Source organism: Tachyglossus aculeatus, chromosome 19 (genome assembly GCF_015852505.1).
Source record: "Tachyglossus aculeatus isolate mTacAcu1 chromosome 19, mTacAcu1.pri, whole genome shotgun sequence".
NCBI classification, from domain to species: Eukaryota; Metazoa; Chordata; class Mammalia; order Monotremata; family Tachyglossidae; genus Tachyglossus; species Tachyglossus aculeatus.
This window is the reverse complement of record NC_052084.1, coordinates 6,890,782-6,911,801: the sequence shown is the minus strand read 5'-3', so window position 1 is coordinate 6,911,801 and position 21,020 is coordinate 6,890,782. Positions and strand designations below refer to the sequence as shown.

At 45.5% G+C, this 21,020-nt stretch overlaps 1 protein-coding gene across 5 annotated transcripts in view; it reads left to right on the top strand.

Annotated features, from left to right (window-relative positions):
• The window catches only part of CNIH3 (cornichon family AMPA receptor auxiliary protein 3), a 124,527-nt gene extending 103,834 nt beyond the window's left edge, over nucleotides 1-20,693 (top strand). For 3 of the 5 annotated variants that reach the window (XM_038761299.1, XM_038761296.1, XM_038761295.1), the window contains 2 exons: nucleotides 17,135-17,278; nucleotides 20,378-20,693. In XM_038761299.1, the coding sequence (XP_038617227.1) occupies nucleotides 17,135-17,278; nucleotides 20,378-20,578 (345 nt within the window). In that variant the 3' untranslated portion in view covers nucleotides 20,579-20,693. Of the gene's footprint in view, nucleotides 1-13,978; nucleotides 14,092-17,134; nucleotides 17,279-20,377 lie in introns of all 5 variants that reach the window. The other 2 variants (XM_038761298.1, XM_038761297.1) reach the window with 1 other exon arrangement.
• Nucleotides 20,694-21,020: the final 327 nt, after the last annotated feature.

The following is a 21,020-nucleotide window of genomic DNA, read 5'->3' as shown; positions in this document are numbered from 1 at the left end:
CTGTAGACTGTAAACGCTTAATGGGCAGTGACTGTACCTGCCAACTCTATATTGTACTTTCCCAAATGCTTAGTACAGTGCTGAACACATAGTAAGTCCTCAATTAATACCACTGATCTGACTGATCAGTCGGATGGAAATGCTCCAGTACAAGGAGAGACTAAAAAGATTGGGAATTTAGTGTGGAAAAATATAGACTAAGAGGCACAGGAGTTTTAGTGAGTAGGAAAGTGGTGTGGCAGAGGGTGAGCAGAAGTGATTGTTGTGCTGTTACGGCTTTGATATGGTGACAGCTTTTCTGGGAAGAGGAAGAGACCTAGGCTTGGAAACAGGGGATGTGGATTCTAGTCATAGCCCTGCCACTGACTAAATAGGTATCTTTGGACAAGCTGCAACCTTTCTGGGCCTTCTGTCTCCTATCTGGAAGATCTGGATAGTAAAATCTACCATCTCTGCTCATTGGAATATGGTGAGGATGAAATGGGATTGTTGACCCAAAGATGAGCTCTTGTGTTAGTAAGTGCCATATTAATCTATTGCATTATTTTATCTTTACCATAAACATTTATTAAACTGGGATCTGGATCAAGCAAGTTAAATAGAGCCATCTCTGAACCACTCAGCTCAAAGTCAAGAATAAATTCTGTAATTAGGTTCAGAGCTTAGTTTTTGTGCAGAGGGGTAAATCGGAGGAAAGTTGCCAAAGAGATATATTGGAAGGAGTATCGTTCCAGGTTTTAACTCTGAGCCTAGGTTCAAAACAATGAGAATGTGGCTTTTTCCAGAATCTTTCTGTCATTGATGTAGAAGTAAGGGACTGTTAATTGTATGCCCAAATCTGATGGAGGGCAGGTTTTCCCTGGCCTGTGAGTATGTGTTGCTGTGGTTTTTCCCAGCATTCTCTCCAGGGAAGTAGAGGGAATTTGGGGGGAGGCAGTGGGGAATATGTAGGGCTGCTTGTTGGTGCCACAGTGGCAAAGCGAAGTTCAAAATTGTGGAGCATGCACCTGGCACTGAAGCTCAGCAAAAGGCATGAGCACAACCCAGGTGTTCATCCATCATTGTAATTAACTCTTACATCTGCCTCCCAAGCAGGAACAGGGTCAGGACAAGACCTCTCTGTGGAGAATTTTTGCAAGAGGGCAAATTGCTGAGTGAGCTTGAAGTTTCATCGTTGTTATAATTATTTTTAGTTATAGAACACTTTCTCTCGGAGGTGTGTGGGCATTTTTCAGCCTAGAACTAAAGCCATCACTTGGGGAACACGACAGCCTGGTACAATCCATTCAGCAACTGTGAATTAAGAAGGAAAATTTAGTAGGCATAATACCCTGATCCAGCCTGGAGAGGTCAAAATGTTTGGACAGATTCACTTTTGGAGATTCCAGCAAACTGGACCAAAAAAGTAATATTGCCCTCTTTAAATGGCAAACAGAGGCGTAGAAAGGTTCAGGGGATGGCCTGAAATCACACTGCAAGTTATAGAGGGACCAAGCGACTGAGTTGGTATGAGGCAAAGGTCTTTTGAACTAGATTTTTCTGCTGGAAAAGCCCATGTTTGGCACTTATGTGCATGGAAACTTCTAACCCTTAGTGCGAACCCTCATAACACTTTGCAAACTCCCCCCAGTTTCCCTTCACATCCTCCCTGCAATCCCCAGCATTCCTGTAAGTGAAGTGGAGAACAGGTTGCAATCTATTTTTGTAAATCCCCTCTAAGCCTGTTTTTGTTGCTCATCTATGTATAAGGTTTTTGTCACCAGGAGCTGGAAACAACTGGACGAATAAGATCCAGGTGCTATTTCCACCCTAAAGTGGGATGAGAAAGGGTGGATTTGGGGCTCCTCCAGGGGAAGGGGACCCACACTTGTGTGAGTAAGGGTTGAATTGTACAGTGCTAAGCGCTTAGTACAGTGCTCTGCACACAGTAAGCGCTCAATAAATACGATTGATTGAATTAATCCAGGCCGTTTTGGACTCAAGGATTTATTGGATGAGCAGTGCAGTTTACTCAATATCGGTCAGGCCCAGGGCAGGTGTAGTGAGTCCTGAACTAAATTGCTTCCCCTTATCCCCCAGTGACTGCCTGGGTTAGTGAGTAGGGCCACAACCAACCAACCCTCCATCTTCTTGGGTTTTGGGGTCTCCTGATTTGGCTCAGGACCCTCTGGACTGTCACACTCCCTGCGTGCTATAAGATCACCGCCTAGAGCTGAGCTTCTATCATTCATTCATTCATTCAATTGTATTTATTGAGCAATTACAGTGTGCAGAGCACTGCACAGCTTGGAAAGTACAATTTAGCAACAGAAAGAGAAAATCCCTACCCAATAACAGGCTCACAGTCTAGAAGGGGGAGACAGACAACAAAACAAAACAAGTAGACAGGCATCAATAGCAAAGTTTTGGCTGGCTCTGACCATAATGCAAATTTAAATAATGCAAATTTAAACCCACCTTCAGGAAGGTGCTTCTCAAGGATTTATTTAGTGGTTCTGACAGTGTTAGGGGGCTAGCCACTCTGGGCAGCTGTATTTTTTATTGAGTCAATAGATTGCCTCCTCCAATCCCAAGCATAAAACTCGCTTCTCTGCAAATGAAACCCTAATCACAAAAATACAGTTATATAGCTGAGATCTCCCTAGAAGCCTCTCAATTAATCCCTTGCCACAAAGGTTTGTATTTTCTCAGAACATGATCTTTATCCAGTATTCCCCAACCCCGGCGACCTGGCCTCCTGATGGGGTTTTGGTGACCTTGCTTTTTATCTCCTTCCAGGTCAGCCCTAACACAAACCCCTCTAAAGAGCCCATGTCCATTTTCAGGCCAAGCACCTGGGCTCCCCTCACAAACCCCTTGCTAATATAGGAATGTTGTCCTCTTCTGGCCGGGCAGTGCCCTGCCCTGGTTTCTTCCACACAAATGTCTAGAAGCACCTTTCTTCGACTTGCCCCAAGGAAGAAAGAGTAGAACTAGGAGAAGTCAAGACATTGATTGCCTTTTGACCCCATGTGTTCACCAACCTTCTGTGCAGTTTCTATAATGCAGCATTCCCCCCCTTACATTAGAAGCCAGGTGAAAGTGCAGTAATGCAACAAACCCACTGTGTTATTTGACTTTAAATGGCAAAGTAGGCTGTATACACAGCAGTGGCTAAGCATGCTTCATGAAAAAACTAGAGCTCTCTTTTTGCCTGGGGAAAATACTGTGCAAAAGTTAAAGGAACTGGAAATCTCAACAGGACCCCTGTCTCTGTGGTTGTTCGGACATCCAGTGGCTTGTTTATGTGGCTCCCAGTGTTATTACCTGGTGATTACACAGTGCCTGCCAGCCAAATAGGGCATAGCTACAAAGCACCTATGTAATCATTAGCTCATTAATCCTCCCTCACCCCCATTGAGGGATTCTGATTGTGCTTGATGGGCCAGCTAGGCTTAATTTCAGTGAGGAAACTGTCCCGAGTTGAAACACTCTGCTACCAGAGCCCAGGTCACCTGGATTACAGGGCAGGGTACTAACTCTGACCCACCTGGCCTTGAATATGAGCACCAGCTGGTGTCACATCATAAGTGCCAACTTTTCATTTTGAGTGTGGAGAGGCTAACTTTGGGTAGGGTTCCTCGGAGGGGATGGGAGGAGAGAAAGACAGAGCTGCGGAATGGATGAGAGCAAGATTCTGAGAAAAATAAGAAAGGACCCTCCCATAGAGACAGAGACATCCAGAAAGGAAAAGAAATGAAAGACAAAGATATCTCTGGGGTGAAACACAGACCCACAAGAAGCTTATGCATTGGTGTGGCTAGAGGGCCTGTTGAATTCTGAAACCCAAAATGGCAAGGTACCTTCTTGCCTGGGGCAGTGGCAGTCTGAACTACCCTGCTGCCATGGCCCTCGATCTTGGCTGTTCCATCCCCATCCTGCTACCAGCGGTGGGACAGCCTAGGTAAGAATAATAATAACTGTGGTATTTAAGTACTTACTATGTGCCAGGCCCTGTACTGAGCTCTTGGGTCAATACGAGGTGATTGGGTTGGACACAGTCCCAATCCCACATGGGGCTCACAGTCTTAATCCCCATTTTACAGATGCGATAACTGAGGCACAGAGAAGCAAAATGATTTGCCCAAGGTCACATTGTAGACAAATAGCAGAACTGGGATTAGAGCCCAGGTCCTTCTCACTCCTAGGCCTGTGTTCTATCCACGTGGCCACGCTGCTTCTCTAAATTACCCTGCCTAAAGTGCTATTGCCTATCCACATCACAATGTCATTCTTCTCTGGTTGTGAACCCTGAGGCTGGCCTGTGTGGTCCAGAGATTGGGTTAGTATTTGGCATAGAATAAGTGCTTAATAAATGCCACAATTATATTGTGAGGGCATTCACTGCCATGATTTGCTCCCATGAAGCTGTTAGTTGTTTTGATCTTAGCTTTGTGATGCTGAGAAAGCTGTGGTCCTTCTTTGCTAGCACATCATGGCTCCATACTTGGTACCTCTGCCTCTTCTGATAACCACATCAGACTTCAGGCAGCTGTTTCATAAATTTTTCCAACTTGTCCTTAGATTTTCAAGCTGGCAAGCAAGCCTGCCTTCTGCGATGCCCTGATTGAAAGGTCAGAGGTAACTTCTTAATTTAATTATCTGAGCATGTGCTCCAGCTATGATACACAGGGTGATACAAAGGGTGATTTTTACATAATCTTCATCATATATTCCTTTTGGGATTCTGCCACTTATGGAGAAGACACTCTGCAGGCTTATCCTGACAAAGGGAATATGGTCTTATAGAATCCAAAGAGCTGCATCTAGAAACAAAATGCCACCTCTTCCTTGAGCCTCCCACCAGTTTGACAGCTTACTCTTAACAGTAACCAAAGCCCCTGTAGTTTCCAGAACAATTTTATTGAAAAGCCCAATGCAGGAGACACTTCTCATTGCAGCTAAGTGTGTGCAGGTGTGATTGTAATGGATGTAATTTGGAAGAAATTACATTTACAATGCCTTTTGCCTTTATTTTGAAATGGGCCCAGCCTCTTTTACTTATAGCTGTGAAAATTACCTTGTATACACACAGAGATTAACTTTGATAAAAAAGCAAAAAGCCTAAATGTCTCATCATTAAAAATTCAGTCAGTTAAATTAGTACCCCTTAAAAAGGGCAGGCGATTGAGGACAGAATGTGTTTGATCTTATTGCAGCACCTCTTTTAGTTTGTCAGGCAGAAAGCCTGGCACAGGCCTAAACGTCTTGATGCAACTCTAGCTGCATCCACTCTTCTGCTGAGCATCAGTTCTGCTGAGTGAAGGTCTACTCTCCCAAGCTTTTAATACACACAGTAAGTACTAAATAAATACCACTGATAAACTGATTAGCCCAAGGCCAGACCTGCATCCACACACCCGTGGGTCAGAGTGGGGCATGCATTTGTGATATGGTAGCAGATGCAGGGGGTAATGGGTGCATAGACCCATGGACCCAGGAATGTATGGATTCAGGGATGCTCTTGTGAGCTGCTGGAACTTGCAATCCCAGAATCCTAGAGTCAATCACAGTTGAAAAGTGTGGAGTAGTAGCTCCTCCATGTCAGCCCAGTTTCAGCTTCTCCCTGAGGGCATGGATTGTGTTTTGCTACTGTTGTCCCCTCCATACTACTCAGCTACCCTGCCTGTCACTTAGTGAATGCTCATTAAATGCCTTTGATCTACCTGCTTTATCACTTGTCATCCCTTCTTGAGGTCAAGAAACAGCTTTTCAGGGTCATTATTTGTTACAGTTAGTACAGTATTATGCACCCAGTGGGAGACCATAAATATTAAATGGGTAGCAATGATGCTGGTCAGCCTCCTTCTTCACAACTGCCAAAGCATCCACGCTCACCCCATTCACTCTCTCCAGCAGTTTGAGCACAATTCTTCCAGCCTGCCCTATGTAACAGGTAATTAACATCGCTTAATAGCTATTAAGTAGGGTAATCACCTGTTGTCCCTCACAAAGACTCTAATTCTGAGAGTAATGGAGCTGCACAGGGAACCTGAGCTAACACCAGGCACACTCTATTAATGAGCTCTAAAGTGAAATTAGATAAATGCTCCGTTCTGAAAACGGGACTTTTTGTACGTCAAAAGACAAAGCTTCATATGGGGAAGGGCGGCTTCTGGAACAAGGCATCAGGATAGGGGATAGATATATCTGATCATCTCTGGGTCTGAGTCTGCTCAAGCTTCCTCGCTACTGTTGGTACTAGAGACCAAAGTTGGGAGGGTTCTGAACAGGTGCTTGTTTTAAAGAGCTGTCCCTTCCCAGCCATACCAAACAACCCATCCTTTATCCTTTCTCATCCCAGAGATTCTACTTGTGCAATTTGGCTTCTTGCCATTTACTGAGGAATTGGAGGGTTATCTTGTCTCCCCATTGACATTCAAGTGGTACTCGGCCAGATGGTGGGCTACTGGAGATTCCACCAGCAGTAGGGATTTCCTCTTTGGGGAAGGTCATGAATGAATTTCTTCAGAGCCTCATTGAACAGGTGAAACTACATTAGGGCAGTTACATATTGTGTATCCCAGGCAGAGGCCACAGAAGTCAAGGTTACATTTTAGCCTCCTCCTGTCAGGTCTAAACTCAGATTGGAAGCATCAGCTTGCAGGTGATTTTGGTTGCCAAGTTGGAGCTCTGGCAAATTCAGGTGGAAGGAAACTTTTCCTTTTCCCCAGGCGGTGCTCACCAATAGAACCTACTGCCACTTGGATGGAAATGAACCCAATTTCCTGCCCTTGGCAGGATGGAATTGGTTATTCAGTAGAACCAGGCTAGTTGGGAAAGCAGATAATTGTCACAACTTTCCTGGCACTCTCACTTTCTTTCCTAGGGAGGTTGTTAATACCGGGGAACCAGCCTGAGGTGTCCTCTTTTTCGGACTTTTCCAAAGCACTGTTTATAGCACATTCCCTCAAAATTCAACAGATTAACTGTGGTAGTGGGGGTGGAATAGCTAATAGTTGGGGAGTGCCTGCTGTGGCTAGGACAACAGTAGTGAAGGTTCTTGACCGAAGAAGAAAGCCTGAAAAATAGCTGACGAACGTGGGCAGTGACCAATGGTGCTATGGCATAAGAGTGTAGGAGTGACACTCCACAAACCCAGTCACTATAATCAATTCTTCTGTCCAAGTTTTCAGTCCCAAAATATATCACAAGTGGCGGGACTGAGGCTCGACTCTGGTTCTCGGCGTGAAACTCCATGACGAAGTTCACCTGTGGGAGTGTGTAGAGCTGCAGAGGCCAATGTGCAGTGAGGGACTCCCAGTTCAAACCCCATGGAACACACCCCAAGTCTCTTCTCGGTTGTGTCATCACACTTGCTAGCAGAGCCTGGTACCGCTTTGACTTTTGCCTCTGTGTCTCACAATCCATTTGAAGCTTCTGCTCAAAAAGAGCCCCTCTGTTCTTAACTGTAGGTAAGGTGGTCACTGATGGCCCAGATAATTCTGCGTGACCCTTTGCTGGCCCAGAAGCAATGGATTTATGTAACATAATGTAATAGCATTGTAAGCACAAACAAAATGTTTCTTTGCTCAAATTCCTGGAACTAGAGCATTTTTTGGAAGTGGGGGCGGTCAGTATTTGTTAAGCATTTACTGTGTGCTAGTCACTGTACTAAATGCTGGGGTAGATAATCGGATGGGACACAGTCATAATCCCCATTTAACAGATGAAGTAAGCCTTCTGAGGTAAGCTTTTGAGCCATCTGAAATCACATCTTCTCCAGGTTGTTTTCCCTTGTTGGTTCCTACCCTCCCCAACACTAATATCCTCCTTACATCTGACACTTAGATTTGTAAATGTGCAAAACTTCATAAAGAACTTATGTACATATCTTTATATTCTTTTATTGCCTCCTGCCTGTAATTTAACTATCGGTTGCCTCTGCCAGATTGTAAGCTTCTTGAAGGCAGAAATGGTGTCTTCTAGTTTCATTGTGCTTTTCCAACTGCTTAGTTCAGTGCTGTGCACACAATAGATTGAGATGTTTTCATGAGGATTATGAGTATTATAGAGGGGATTTCAGTGTCAATAGGACTCATGTATCCGTTAGAGTGGGAAGATCACATCAGCATAAGAGAGGCAGCATGGCTCAGTGGAAAGAGCACGGGCTTGGGAGTCAGAGGTCATGGGTTCAAATCCCGGCTCTGCCAATTGCCAGCTGTGACACTTTGGGCAAGTCACTTAACTTCACTGGGCCTCAGTTACCTCATCTGGAAAATGGGGATTAAGTCTGTGAGCCTCCTGTGGGACAACCTGATCACCTTGTAACCTCCCCAGCACTTAGAACCGTGCTTTGCACACAGTAAGTGCTTAACAAATGCCAAAATTATTATTATTATCATTATTATCAGCTGTGCCACCGTATGATCCTAAACTGCAGTGCAGTTCTTGGAGTGTGTAGTCAGTGATATTCTTCAGTAGCTGGTCCAGAAAGACTCAGGCTAGGACTCTGTCAGCAATCAATCATATTTTCGAACACTTATTTTTTATGGTATTTGTTAAGCACATACTATTTGCCAGGAACTGTACTAAGGATTGAGGTAGATATATGCTAGTCAGTTTGAAAACAGTCCATGTCCCACATGGGGCTCACAGTCTTAATCCCCATTTTTACAGATGCTAACTTGTCCTCTAGACTGCATGCTCGTTGTGGGCAAGGAATATATCTACCAACTCTGTTGCATTGTTCTTTCCCAAGCGCTTAGTAGAGAGCTCTGCACACAATAACTACGATTGATTGATTGCTGTAGCTCAGGACCAGAGAAGTTAAGTGACTTGTCCAAGGTCACACAGTAGACAAGTGGTGGAGCAGTAATTAGAACCCAGGTCCTTCTGACTCTCAGGCCTGTTCTCTATCCATTAGGCTACACTGCTTCTCTGTTTACCGTGGACAGAATGCTGTACTAAGCCTTTGGGAGAGTACAGTAGAACAGATTTGTTAGACATGTTCCCTGTCTACAAGGAGCTTCCAGTCTAGAGGGGCGCAATGGAAAGCAGTGAGTTTCTTTGATAGACGCTGAAGTTTGATTTACATCTTCTTTCTTGAGGATAGACATGACAGCAATATCTTTGAAACCCTGTGGCATTCCTGTGCTCCATACATTGTGTAGGTGTTTAAAGTATTTGTGTAGGTATTTAAGGAGTGTAACCCTGGAGTGCTAGTAGAGTCCATAAGACTTATCATCAGCTCCAAGTGCTTTGCTCTTTTCCATGGCTCAGGTTGCAGTGATGATTTCCTCAATAATTGGAAAAAGTGCCACGTCTTTTTTTCAGGAAACCAACACAGAGCTAGCTCAGCTTTCCCATACAGCGGCTGGGGAAGCATGGAGCTTTCCAGGAAGTGTCAGCCCTATCCCCTCCTGCGGCCTATTCCTGGTTCCCTGTGTGCTCTTATCTCCCCTTCCCTGACCCTTTTTAGGAATGATGCTTCCCAGGTGGTTGGGGCTACTGCACATGTCCATCAGTAATATTCATGGATCTCCTACGGTGTGCACAGTGCTGAACTAAGTGCTGGGGAGAGTACAGAGAAACAGCATAGTGTAGTGGATAGAGCACGTACCTGGGAATCAGAAGGTCATAGGCTCTAATCTCTCTCCACCTTGTGTCTGCTGTGTGACCTTGGGCAAGTCACTTCACTTCTCTGTGCCTGTTACCTCATCTGTAAAGTGGGGGTTGAGACTGTGAGCCCCATGTGGGACAGGGACTGTCCAGCCCGATTTACGTGCTTAGTACAGTGCCTGGAACATGGTAAGCTCTTAACAAATACCACAATTATTATTATTATTATTACTACTACAGCAGAGTTAGTAGATGTGATTCCTGCCCTCAAGGAGCTGAAATCTACCCCCGTGCATAGTACAGTGTCTGGCACATAGTAAGTGCTTAACAAATGCCACAAGTATTAATATTACAGCAGATTTAGTAGATGTGATCCCTGCCCTCAAGGAGCTGACATCAGCCTGCTGCTTCCCCAGCCATCCCTCCCCACTTTCCAAGAGGTTTTCCAGGAAGGTGTCCGGATTTTTAACATAAGTCACTGATTGCAGTGTCCTTTCCTCTCGCCTGAGCCAGGAAGCATTCAAAAAGGTGAAGCAAGGAATTCATCCATGCCATTGTGTAGGGACTTCTTCTCCTCAACTTAATGTAGCCAGGAAGTTTCAGCTGACCTCAGCAAGAGCTATGGCTATGGGAGAGCCGCTCATTAAATAAAACAGCCAGTTTCTCCGGGTCCTGAGGAGATCAAGGTGACCCCTGGTACCAGGTGTGGAGAGCAAATCCAGTGCCTGCTCGCCCAATGCCACAGCTGACTCATTCTAAAAATGTGAATCATGTTCAAGCGAGTGAACGATGGTGAGTGGGAGAATGTTTGGATCAGCTTGCCTCCCTTTTGACCCGTTCTTCTCAACAGCTACTCTAAATGCAAATCACCATGGTTACTCCAGGAAGTGATCGGGGAGATGGAGTCCTTATGGAGCTCTGTGTATGTTGAGTTTTCACCCTCTGCTTGGAATCAGTGATGAGCCTACTTATCCCTGGACCAAGGCTCACTAAATCGGATTGAGGATTTTCAACTGAGTTCCAGGCTTGGGGTCACATGGAACTTAGATCTCCACGAGAAGTGGCCCAGTCAGGGAAGCGAAGAACAGGCCGTTGAGAGCTGTAATGCAGCAGCCTGAGTGTTCTGATTTTGACTAGGCCTGCAGGGGTGGTCTGTGACCCCTCTAAGTGGGCCCTTTGTCTGAAGGTGCCCACCTCTCTCTTGGGAGTGTGGTAAGCCCTCAGGAGAAGGGGTTTCCTCTGAACAACCAGCCCCTTTTTGCTTGAGCTCTCCATGGTGCCAGTTAACAGTGAGTTCAGGATTATGGGTACATCCTGTGTGGGCAAGAGGCAGGGAAATGCCATTCATTCATTCATTCATTCATTCATTCAATCGTATTTTTTGAGCACTTACTGTGTGCAGAGCACTGTACTAAGCGCTTGGGAAGTACAAGTCGGCAATATAGGGAGACGGTCCCTACCCAACAGTGGGCTCATAGTCTAGAAGGGGGAGACATTCATTCATTCATTCAATCGTATTTATTGAGTGCTTACAGTGTGCAGAGCACTGGACTAAGCGCTTGGGAAGTCCAAGCTGGCAACATCTAGAGACGGTCCCTACCCGACAGCGGGCTCACAGGCTAGAAGGGGGAGACGGACAACAAAACAAAACATATTAACAAAAGAAAATGAATAGAATAAATATGTACAAGTAAAATAAATAGAGTAATAAATATGTACAAACATTCATTCATTCAATTGTATTTACTGAGCGCTTACTGTGGGCAGAGCACTGTACTAAGCGCTTGGGAAGTCCAAGTCGGCAACATCTAGAGACGGTCCCGACCCAACAGCGGGCTCACAGTCTAGAAGGGGGAGACAGAGAACAAAACCAAACATACTAAGCCATGGTTAGGAAGGGAGAGAGGGGATACATCCTTAGTTGGAAGCCTTCTGGAATGGAGGGAGGACCTTCTCCTCCCCTACCCACTGAGAGCAGAGTGGGTAGAATCATCCCCCTTCTTTCCTTCCTTCCTTGCTTCTCTCTGGGCTGGGCCTTCCGTCACGGTTTCTAATTAGTTCTGGTCACAATTTCTGGAGCAGCCTCATCCGGACCCCAGCATGGGAGCCGGAGGAAAGGCCATGCCCATCCTTTCCTAATCTGCAGGAGAGCACTTGGAGTCCTGAGAGGTCCATCTCCTGGACTTGCCTCATCCCCATATCTCCACCACCAGGCCTCCCCACAGCTCATCACCCCCAGGGGAGGCCTACTGAGCCAGTGGGCTTAGGCCGCCAGACAGCCAACATTAAGTGTTTTTTCTCAGCCGGATGACAGTGATGAATCCTCCCTGTGCAGAAGGTTGCAGCTTATGCCATAAATCAAACCGCGAGAAAGGAAGAGGTAGTGATGATTAATCGTGATGCTTGAAATCCACACTGTAATCAGACAGTGATTTGTCATCAGGGTTAGAGTCCTCAGTGGCACTATAATAGATGATTCAGGCAGAGGGTAACTGCTTCTAAACGTGTTCATTATTCCGGTGGGGTGTGGGGAGGTGCTAATGTGGGAAACAGATGATTGAAAAAATAAAAAAACATGGATGTGTGTGTGAGTGGGAGAACTTCCGGCCTCCTCCAGCGCTTAATTTGTACTGGGAGAGGTGCCCGGGAGCTGATACCCGGAAAGCCAGCTCCTGCCTCCAAACGGAACCCAGGATTGGAGCAGTCTCCTCCTGGAGGAGGGAGAGCGGAGGTGGGAGGAGGAAAGAGAAAGGGAAGCGAGCAGTGGATGGGCATCGCTGCGTTGCATCCGGTCACTGCCGCTCACCCGTGCTCTTTCTTGCCTCCAGTGCTCCCTTCTGGATCCAAGCTTCCTCTTTCACCACAGACCCAGACAGCATCTCTTCCAGGGTAAAAGCTGCTGGAATCTCCCGAAGATGCTGGGGTTTCAGAGCAGGCCCCAGGGATGTGTCCCGGCCCTCATTAAGCACTGACCTTGCCCCCCAGACACGTACACCCAACCCCAATGGCAGCAAGACCCCAACAACTGTACACATTCCCCCAGTGGCATGATCATCGGCTTCACACATGGGGATCCCTTTGACTAATCCCTGGGCTAAGGGAGTTGGGCTTGTTTCCCTCTGGTATGCTCAAGGCACTTGAAGGAACCAGGGAGAAACCCCAATTAATTCACAAGTCCAGAGAGATCCTGTAGCTCATGGCTTAGTGGAAAGAACACAGGCTTGGGAGTCAGAGGTCGTGCGTTCTAATCCCGGCTCTGCCACTTGTCAGCTGTGTGACTTTGGGCAAGTCACTTAACTTCTCTTTGCCTCAGTTACTTCATCTGTAAAATGGGGATTTAGACTGTGAGCCCCATGTGGGACAACCTGATGACCTTGTATCTACCCCAGTGCTTGGAACAGTGCTTGGCACATAGTACGCACTTAACAAATACCATTATTATTATTATTCCATTCAGTGCCCTCAAGCACAGAGCTCCCCTGCCCACGGTGTTACAGTGGGTAAATTTAAGAGCAAAGAGCAAATACATTCATTCTCTGGTGTTTTTAGAGCATAATTCAGAAGAGGCATAAGAAATCATTTATATAATAGGCATGCACCTATTTCTAGCTCCTAGTTTTATGAGTCTCTGATCACAGGCCTGGGAGTTAGAAGGTCCTAGGTTTTAGTCCCAGTTCTGCCACTTGTCTGCTGTGTGACCCTGGGCAAGTCACTGCATTTATTCATTTATTCAATAGTATTTTTTGAGTGCTTACTGTGTGCAAAGCACTGTACAAAGCACCTGGGAGAGAACAATATAACAGACACATTCCTGCCCACAACAAGCTCACAGTCTAGAGGGCTGGGTCTCAGTTACCTTGTCTGTAAAATGGGATTGAGACTGTGAGCCCCTCGTGGGACAGGAACTGTGCTTGTGTCCACTCCAGCGCCTAGTACAATGCCTGGAACATAGTAAGCACATAACAAATACCAAATTATTATTATTAGTATTATGATCTGATCATCATGTATTTACCCTAGTGTTGAGCACAATACTTGGCACATAGAATTTAACAAATGCCATCATCATCATCATCATCCTGAGCCCTGCTTGGGGCAGGGACTGTGTCTGGTCTGATTATTGGGCATCTAGCCCAGTGCTAGATATACTGATATACTGATATAGTGTTTAGTACACAGTAGTTGCTTAAAAAATACCCTCACTAACTAAAAAAGTTTTCCATCTCTCTCTGCATTTCCATGTCTTTGGGCGAGTTCTTTCTTGTTCTCTTGCTCAAATGGCCTTCCCTGCATCTCCAGAAATTCCCAAGCCCAATTTATTTCTGTACGAGACCATTTCCCTTTCCAACTCACTGAGGTGTCTGTGGTTTCTCTTCAGCTCGTGCTGCCCGAATATTCCATCCACAGCCTTTTCTGTATCATGTTCTTGTGTGCTCAGGAGTGGCTGACCTTGGGACTGAATGTTCCTCTGCTTTTCTATCACTTCTGGAGGTAAGTCTCCCTTTCATTTCCCCTACTACTATTCCCAGTGGTCAAGAGGTCATGAAAATACCTTCTGACCTCCTTTCATCATTTTCCCCCATCCAGTCTGTTGCTTTCCCTAAACATTGTTCCACTTCTTCTACTTCTTGGTCTGCACTTTGAGGTGGAGTATTTACATTTATATGACTAAGGAAATCTGTCAGTCAATTGCCAAGTATTTATTAAGCATTCACAGCACTGTATTAGGCAGCTTAGAATAAAGAATTGACATAGTTTCTGCCCTTAAAGAGCTAACAAAATTTTAGGGAAGATAAGGCAGGAGAAGGGGTGATGAGGCAAGTAAGGATATGCATATTTTTAAAGGCCAGGACATAAACCAATCCTTCCCATGAAGGATTTCAAAAGTATTATAATGGATGGTTTATAGCAAGATTTGATATAGTGGGGTCAGTCAGTTGTTTTAGGGGGTCACCCGTGGGAAAGGGATAGGATTAGTTTCTGCTTCCAATATCTGATTCCTCAGTTTCCTGGCCCTACTCTTAGTCTGTATTCTCTACAGTGCTCCTAGTCTGCCCTAAAAATGGAGCCAGAAGCTCAGAGGGAGCACAGAGACAAGGAGATATTTGCTCCCAGAGTTCTCCCCAGGATAATTGGGGCGCTGGGATATTTCTAGTCCAGTGATATAGGATGGCTCCTTTATGAGGATGATGATGATGTGTAAGCTCACTGTGGGCAGGGAATGTGACTGCAACACATGTGACTGTGTATTTGTTTAACATTATATACATGTTAAACAAAACCTTCTGAAAATGTACACTACCCATTCTATCAAGCTACAGCAAATCGTTCTTACAACTACCTATGACTTAAATATTTGCCCCGGCACCCATTGTCAATTTATGAAAAGTAAATTGGTTCCTTTTCAAGGTGAACAAGAGTACCTTCAAGTCACTAAAATTCCATAAAAACAGATGACCGTGTCATTAAAACAAGAAATCCTGATTTGTGCTGGGGAGAAAGGGGAGAACTGTATGAGCGTGTCTGAATTTCAAAGTGCCGTGTGTCACAGTCACAGTGACATGTGACTGTGAGCTCGCTGTTGGGTAGGGACTGTCTCTAGGTGTTGCCGACTTGTACTTCCCAAACGCTTAGTACAGTGCTCTGCACACAGTAAGCGCTCAATAAATATGATTGATTGATTGATTGTTATATTGTACTCTCCCAAGGACTTAGTACAGTGCTCTGCACACAGAAAGTACTCAATAAATGTGATTGATTAATTGATTGAATTACAATGATAGTAGTACAGATTTTAAGAGATGGTGTTTGTTAAGCACTTTCTGTGTGCCAAGCACTGTCCTCAGCTCTGGGGTAGATAGAAGGAAATCGGTCAGACACAGCCTCTGTCAGTCAATCAATCAATAGTATTTATTGAGCGCTTACTGTGTGCAGAGCACTGTACTAAGCGCTGTCTGTCCCACGCAGGTCTCACAGTCTAAGTAGGAGAGAGAACAGATATTGAATCCCCATTTTACAGATGAGAAAATTGAGGCACAGAGTAGTGACTTGCCCAAGGTCACCCAGTAGGCAGGTGGCAGAGCCAGATTAGAACCCAGGTCCTCTGTCGACTCCCAGGGCCCCGCTATTTCCACTAGGCCATTCTGCTCCTAACCATAGTTTTAAGAAGCAGCTGGCATGATGTAGTTTCAGTGGCACTTCTGGAATTGATTGTTGAGCTGCTGTTGGGAAATGGAAGGTCAACAGTTCAGAGGGGGATGCGATGGAGAGAGGGTGAATGATATACCACCTACCCAGGGAGGTTGGGAAGAAGAATGAAATAATATCAGCAAAGGACTTTGAACTAGAAAAAAGAGGCAATTAAAATATGAATTGTGGTAGTTGCTAGGTTGCATGGTACTGTAAAGCAGGCTTGATTAGTGTTGGCATTCCAGCCAACGCTGTTACCCATGCCCCGGGGAAGAGCACATATGAATACAATTCACAGATAATTAAAAAGCCTTTTAACCATTAATTTCAACTTCCCCCAACCCCTTTTTCTTCTTTCTCCCGCCTCTCCCCACACTCCCCTTCCCAATCACCAACATTTACTAGAGTTCATGTTGAGGAGTAAAATTTTGGACTCATTTGGAATTTTACTCCTCTCCTTGCCACTGCTGATCCTAAGGTGGAGGTGGTGAAAACAAGTTGGAGGGAAGGAGAAGTAAGGAGCCTGGTTAACCTATGAACGGGATAACCAAGTCTTGAGTATTTGAGTTAACTAATCAAGCATCACCATCATCAACGCTCTCACTGTCATCATTCTACTCAGTATATAGAGGGAGGGGCTTGCTGAAAGGCACAGAATAAACTGAAAAACTTGAATTGAAAGCTAAGTTTCCTGACTTTCCTGACTGCAGGGAGAAGGGAGATTTCTTTTGGACAAATCAGTCAATCACTGGTATTTTTTTAATGGCATTTGTTAAGCCCTTACTATGTGCCAGGCACTGTTTAAGTGCTGGGGTAGATACAAGCTAATCGGGTTGGACACGTTCCCTGTCCCACATAGGACTCATCGTCTTAATCCCCATTTTACAGATGAGGTAACTGAGGCACAGATAATTTGTGAGTTGCTCAAGGTCACACAGGAGACAAATGGCAGAGGCAGGATTAGAACTCAGCTTCTCTAACTCTCAGGCCCATAATCTTTCCACAAGGCTACACAGCTTCCTACTTTTTGAGTGCTTACTGTGTGCAGGCACAGGACTAAGCCTGATTATCAGAGCCCCTCTATCTTTTGGCAGGAGGTCCAGCTTGCGTTCCATCTTCTTCATTTTGGTTTCCCCTTTAGTCTGTAAGCTCCTTTTGAGCAAGGGATGGGTCAACTCTTAAATCTCTTTTAAATCTCTTAACTCTCTTATATCGTACTTTCCCAAACGCTTAGAACAAAGTGTTGAATGATTAGTAATAGGCACAAACATGAACATGATCCTTTTTTAGGCTACAGTTAGAAGTTGATAGAGAATTTCTCCGATGTCATTTCCCCTCCTTCCAGGTATTTTCACTGCCCTGCGGACAGTTCGGAGCTAGCCTACGATCCTCCTGTGGTCATGAATGCAGATACCTTGAGTTACTGCCAGAAGGAAGCCTGGTGCAAGCTGGCATTCTATCTTCTCTCCTTTTTCTACTACCTTTACTGGTAAGTTCGAATCCCTGGGTTCTAATTCCCTGTACTTGGATCTGTACCCTTCGGGCACTTGGAACTCATTCATTCATTCAGCTGAATTTATTGAGCACATATTGCGTGCAGAGAACTGTGCTAAGCGCTTCGGAGCGTACAATACAACAATAAACCGACACATTCCCTGCCCACAACGAGCACCCCACCGTCAGCTCCTCGACACTTATTTAGCTGTCTGTAGTTTATTTAATGTCTGCTTCCCCGGACTGTGAGCTTGTGGGCAGGGAATGTGCCAGCCAACTCTGTTGCATTGTACTTTCCCCCAAGCACTTAGTATAGTGCTCTGCACTAAGTAAGCACTCAATAAGTATGATTGGTTGTCCTGCTATTTGACTGCAGTGTGGCCTTGGGTAATTTGCTTAAATTCGCTGTTCCTCAGTTTCCTCATCTGAAAATTGGGCATTAAATACCTTTAGCCCATGTGGAACAGAGACTGTTTCTGAACTGATTCTCTTGTATTTACCCCAGTGCTTAGCACAGTGCCTGGCATATAGTAAGTGTTACAATTATTATCATTCATTCAGTCATATTTATTGAGCGCTTATTGTGTGCAGAGCACTGTACTAAGGGCTTAAGGGTACTACTCAGTTTAAGCCATTCAAATATCATGCAGCAAGTGGAAGGGAATTCCAGAAGCTTGATGAAAGATAGTGTTTTGAGTTGTTGTGAGGCAAAATGGTGGAGTTCGCTGATGGCGCTGGACTGTACAGCCTAAAGTCTAGACCTAAGAACTGGAACTGCATGAACAGGGTCCAGCTGGGAAAATCCCAGCTGTGGGAGATCAGGTTTAATCCCAGTTGTCAAAACCGTCAAGACCAGGGGACCACTAAAGTGCTTAGTACAGTGCACGGCATTTATGGGGGTTCAACAAATACAATTACTATTCCTTTTCTTTTCCTGATTTACCACAGTTCCTAGCGAGCCTGCTCTATTTTACTTCTTCTGTAGTAGGAGATCAGTAAGGTCAGAGGAAGAGAGTTGATTGGGTGCTTTAACGTCAGTGATAAGGAGAGTTTTCTGTTTGATGTGGAGATTTATGGGCAGTCATTGGTGGTTTTTGAGGAGTGGGGAGATGTGGACTGGGCATTTTTTAAGGAAAATGATCCATGCTGCAGAATGGATTTTAGGCAGGAGAGGGGAGAGACAGGAAGCAAGGAGGTCCATGAGGAGGTCGATGTAGTAATCAAAAAGGGTTAGGATAAGTGCTTGAATCAGCACGGTAATAGTTTGGATGGAGAGGAAGGAAGGGATTCTAGAGATGTTGAGAAGGTAGAACCGATAGTTCAGTGCGTGGTTCCTTATCTTGGTATTGTGGGATTTGGTGACCAACGACCACTGGGTCTTACAGAAAGCTCCACCTTCATCAGGAAGAAAATGGGGACTGAAGAAAAAGAAGACAAGAGGTGGTAAGATACAGGGATATCACTGTCATCCCCTCTCCCCTCTTACTGCTGCCTCCCTCGGGGAAAAGTAGTGGTGGCTGTGACGGCACGGACTCGAATAGGCCAATCCAGCTGTGGCTGGTTACCACTACTTCTGCTTGTGTGTAGACAGCAGTGGTGGAGAAGAGCCCCTGGGAAACATTAAAACAGTCAAACCAGAAGTCCCATGAACACCCCTGGGCAAGCCCAATTCAGCTGCAATCAATCAGTGGTATTTTCTGAGCTCTTACCATGTGCACTAAGCTGCAGTGGAAATGGCAGTAGCATTAGCAGTGGCTGTTGGTGCCACCAGAGGAGGAGGTGATGGTGGGCAACCATCTTCTGCTGCTTCTTTCTGAAGCTGTTCTGCTACCACTATCAGTCAGTCAGTCAATCAGTGGTATTCGAGTGCTTACTCCAGGCAGAGCACTGTGTTAAACACTTGGGAGAGGACAAGAGAGTAAGTAGACACAATCCTTGCACTCAAAATGCTTACAGTCTGCCTGGGCTACAGCACCTCCTCCCCGCACCCCAACAAAAACCAGAACTATTAGGGGTCCCACCTATATCTTTCATGTGGTGAGACAGAACCCCCAAAATTGTGAAAGTCCCACCGCTTATGGGATGACTGGGTGGTTTAGATCAGGTGGGGGTGGGTCCGAGGGGTGACCCGGGAGCTCCCGATTCAGGAGCGGGGACTGAGGTGCTTAGAGTAGGTGATGCTTTCCCTTCACTGGAGTCTCTGTTGTGCGGCCATTTCCTTGGGTCCTGTTGCCCCCTCCCTGGATGTGACATTTAATTTGTGATAGCTCCTTCCCTTCAGAGTTCTTCATAGCCAAATGGCAACATTTTCACATGAAGAGGTAATTGTTGAGGGTTTTTTTTTTCCCTTCTAAATAAACAAGGTGGAACAATTTGATGTGAATCCTTCCTGTACCTCAGAGATTTAACTGCAGAAATTTCCAAGACTAACATACTAATATATGGTGATGCGTTTTTTCTCTGCTTTCTGTGCTCAGACCTCAGAGCAAATGCTTTTAGTGCATATTCAATTCTGGCAAGACAGTTAATGATTTACGGAGGTGAAGACTGATTCAATTAGGTGCCCATTTTGTTCATGTTCTTAAAGGAACCTGTGTTCTCCAATAGCCATAACAGTTGTAAATCAAATTTATTGAGTGCTTACTGTGTGCAGAGCACTGTACTAAGTGCTTGGGAGAGTACAATATAACAATGAACAAATTCCCTGCCCACAACGAGCTTACAGTCTAGAGGGTGATCATGCCTTGGGTGAATCTTCATAGTCCTAGGGCACTGTGGTCATTGTGTAACAGGTGGCTGCTGGCAGGGTGAGCCTCAGCTTTGACGGAGACCCACCTTCTGTGGAAGTAACAAGTGGAATAAGAACAGAAAAAAATGACAGTAATCCGCATCTACAGCAATCCCATGAAAAGCTAAGGAATGCAAACAGGGAGGTGTGGGGGGCGGGGGAGAGGACAAGGCAAGAGATACACCAAAACCTTAAAGAAAAGCACCAGTGACTGGGATGAAAGAACAGGCTTTTTTGAACAAGTCGAATTGCTCCAAATGTTTTCAAAGGCTCCCTTAATGCTTTCATCTTTTCTGTTGCATGCAGCATGATCTACACTCTAGTGAGCTCTTAACTGCAAGATCTCATCATCAGAGACCGGGACCACGAAAAGGCTGGAAGATGAGGAAGCGTCGCCCACACTCGGGCTTGGTTGAAAGGCCCAGGAGGGGGATGTTGGAAGCAAGGCAGTCTGTGGCATGTGTGAGTGTGAGACCCAGCAGGAAGAATGACTTCATTCAAAACTGAAATAATGCAGCTAGTGGGCTGAGTAAACTGTGATCGTCTGTTGTTGCTCTGTGTTTTGCAGTCTTTGGCATTCAAAATCCCACATATGAGTTGTATATCACTTCGGAGAATCGGGGGCGGGTGGGGTGGGTGAAGCAGAAACCTCTCATGGGTAAGAATTGCTGCTTACTGAAACCACTTCATAAAACAGCTCCCTGCAATTTCATGCTGAGTTCCTGGTAACCGTTCGGATGGACTGTGGGGCGGCAGGATGGGGCAGGGGTAGGGGAAGGGGGCAGGGCTGGAATCACGCCCTGAAAAGGATGCTAATTCTTGTGTGCAGTGGCCTGGAATGCGGAGCTCCGGAGCAAGACGGAAATACTGGGAATTAACTGGTAAAGATCCTGGAGCTCCAGCTGCAGAAGAAACTTTTCCTGACCCTTCAGAGGAATTGCCTCATTCT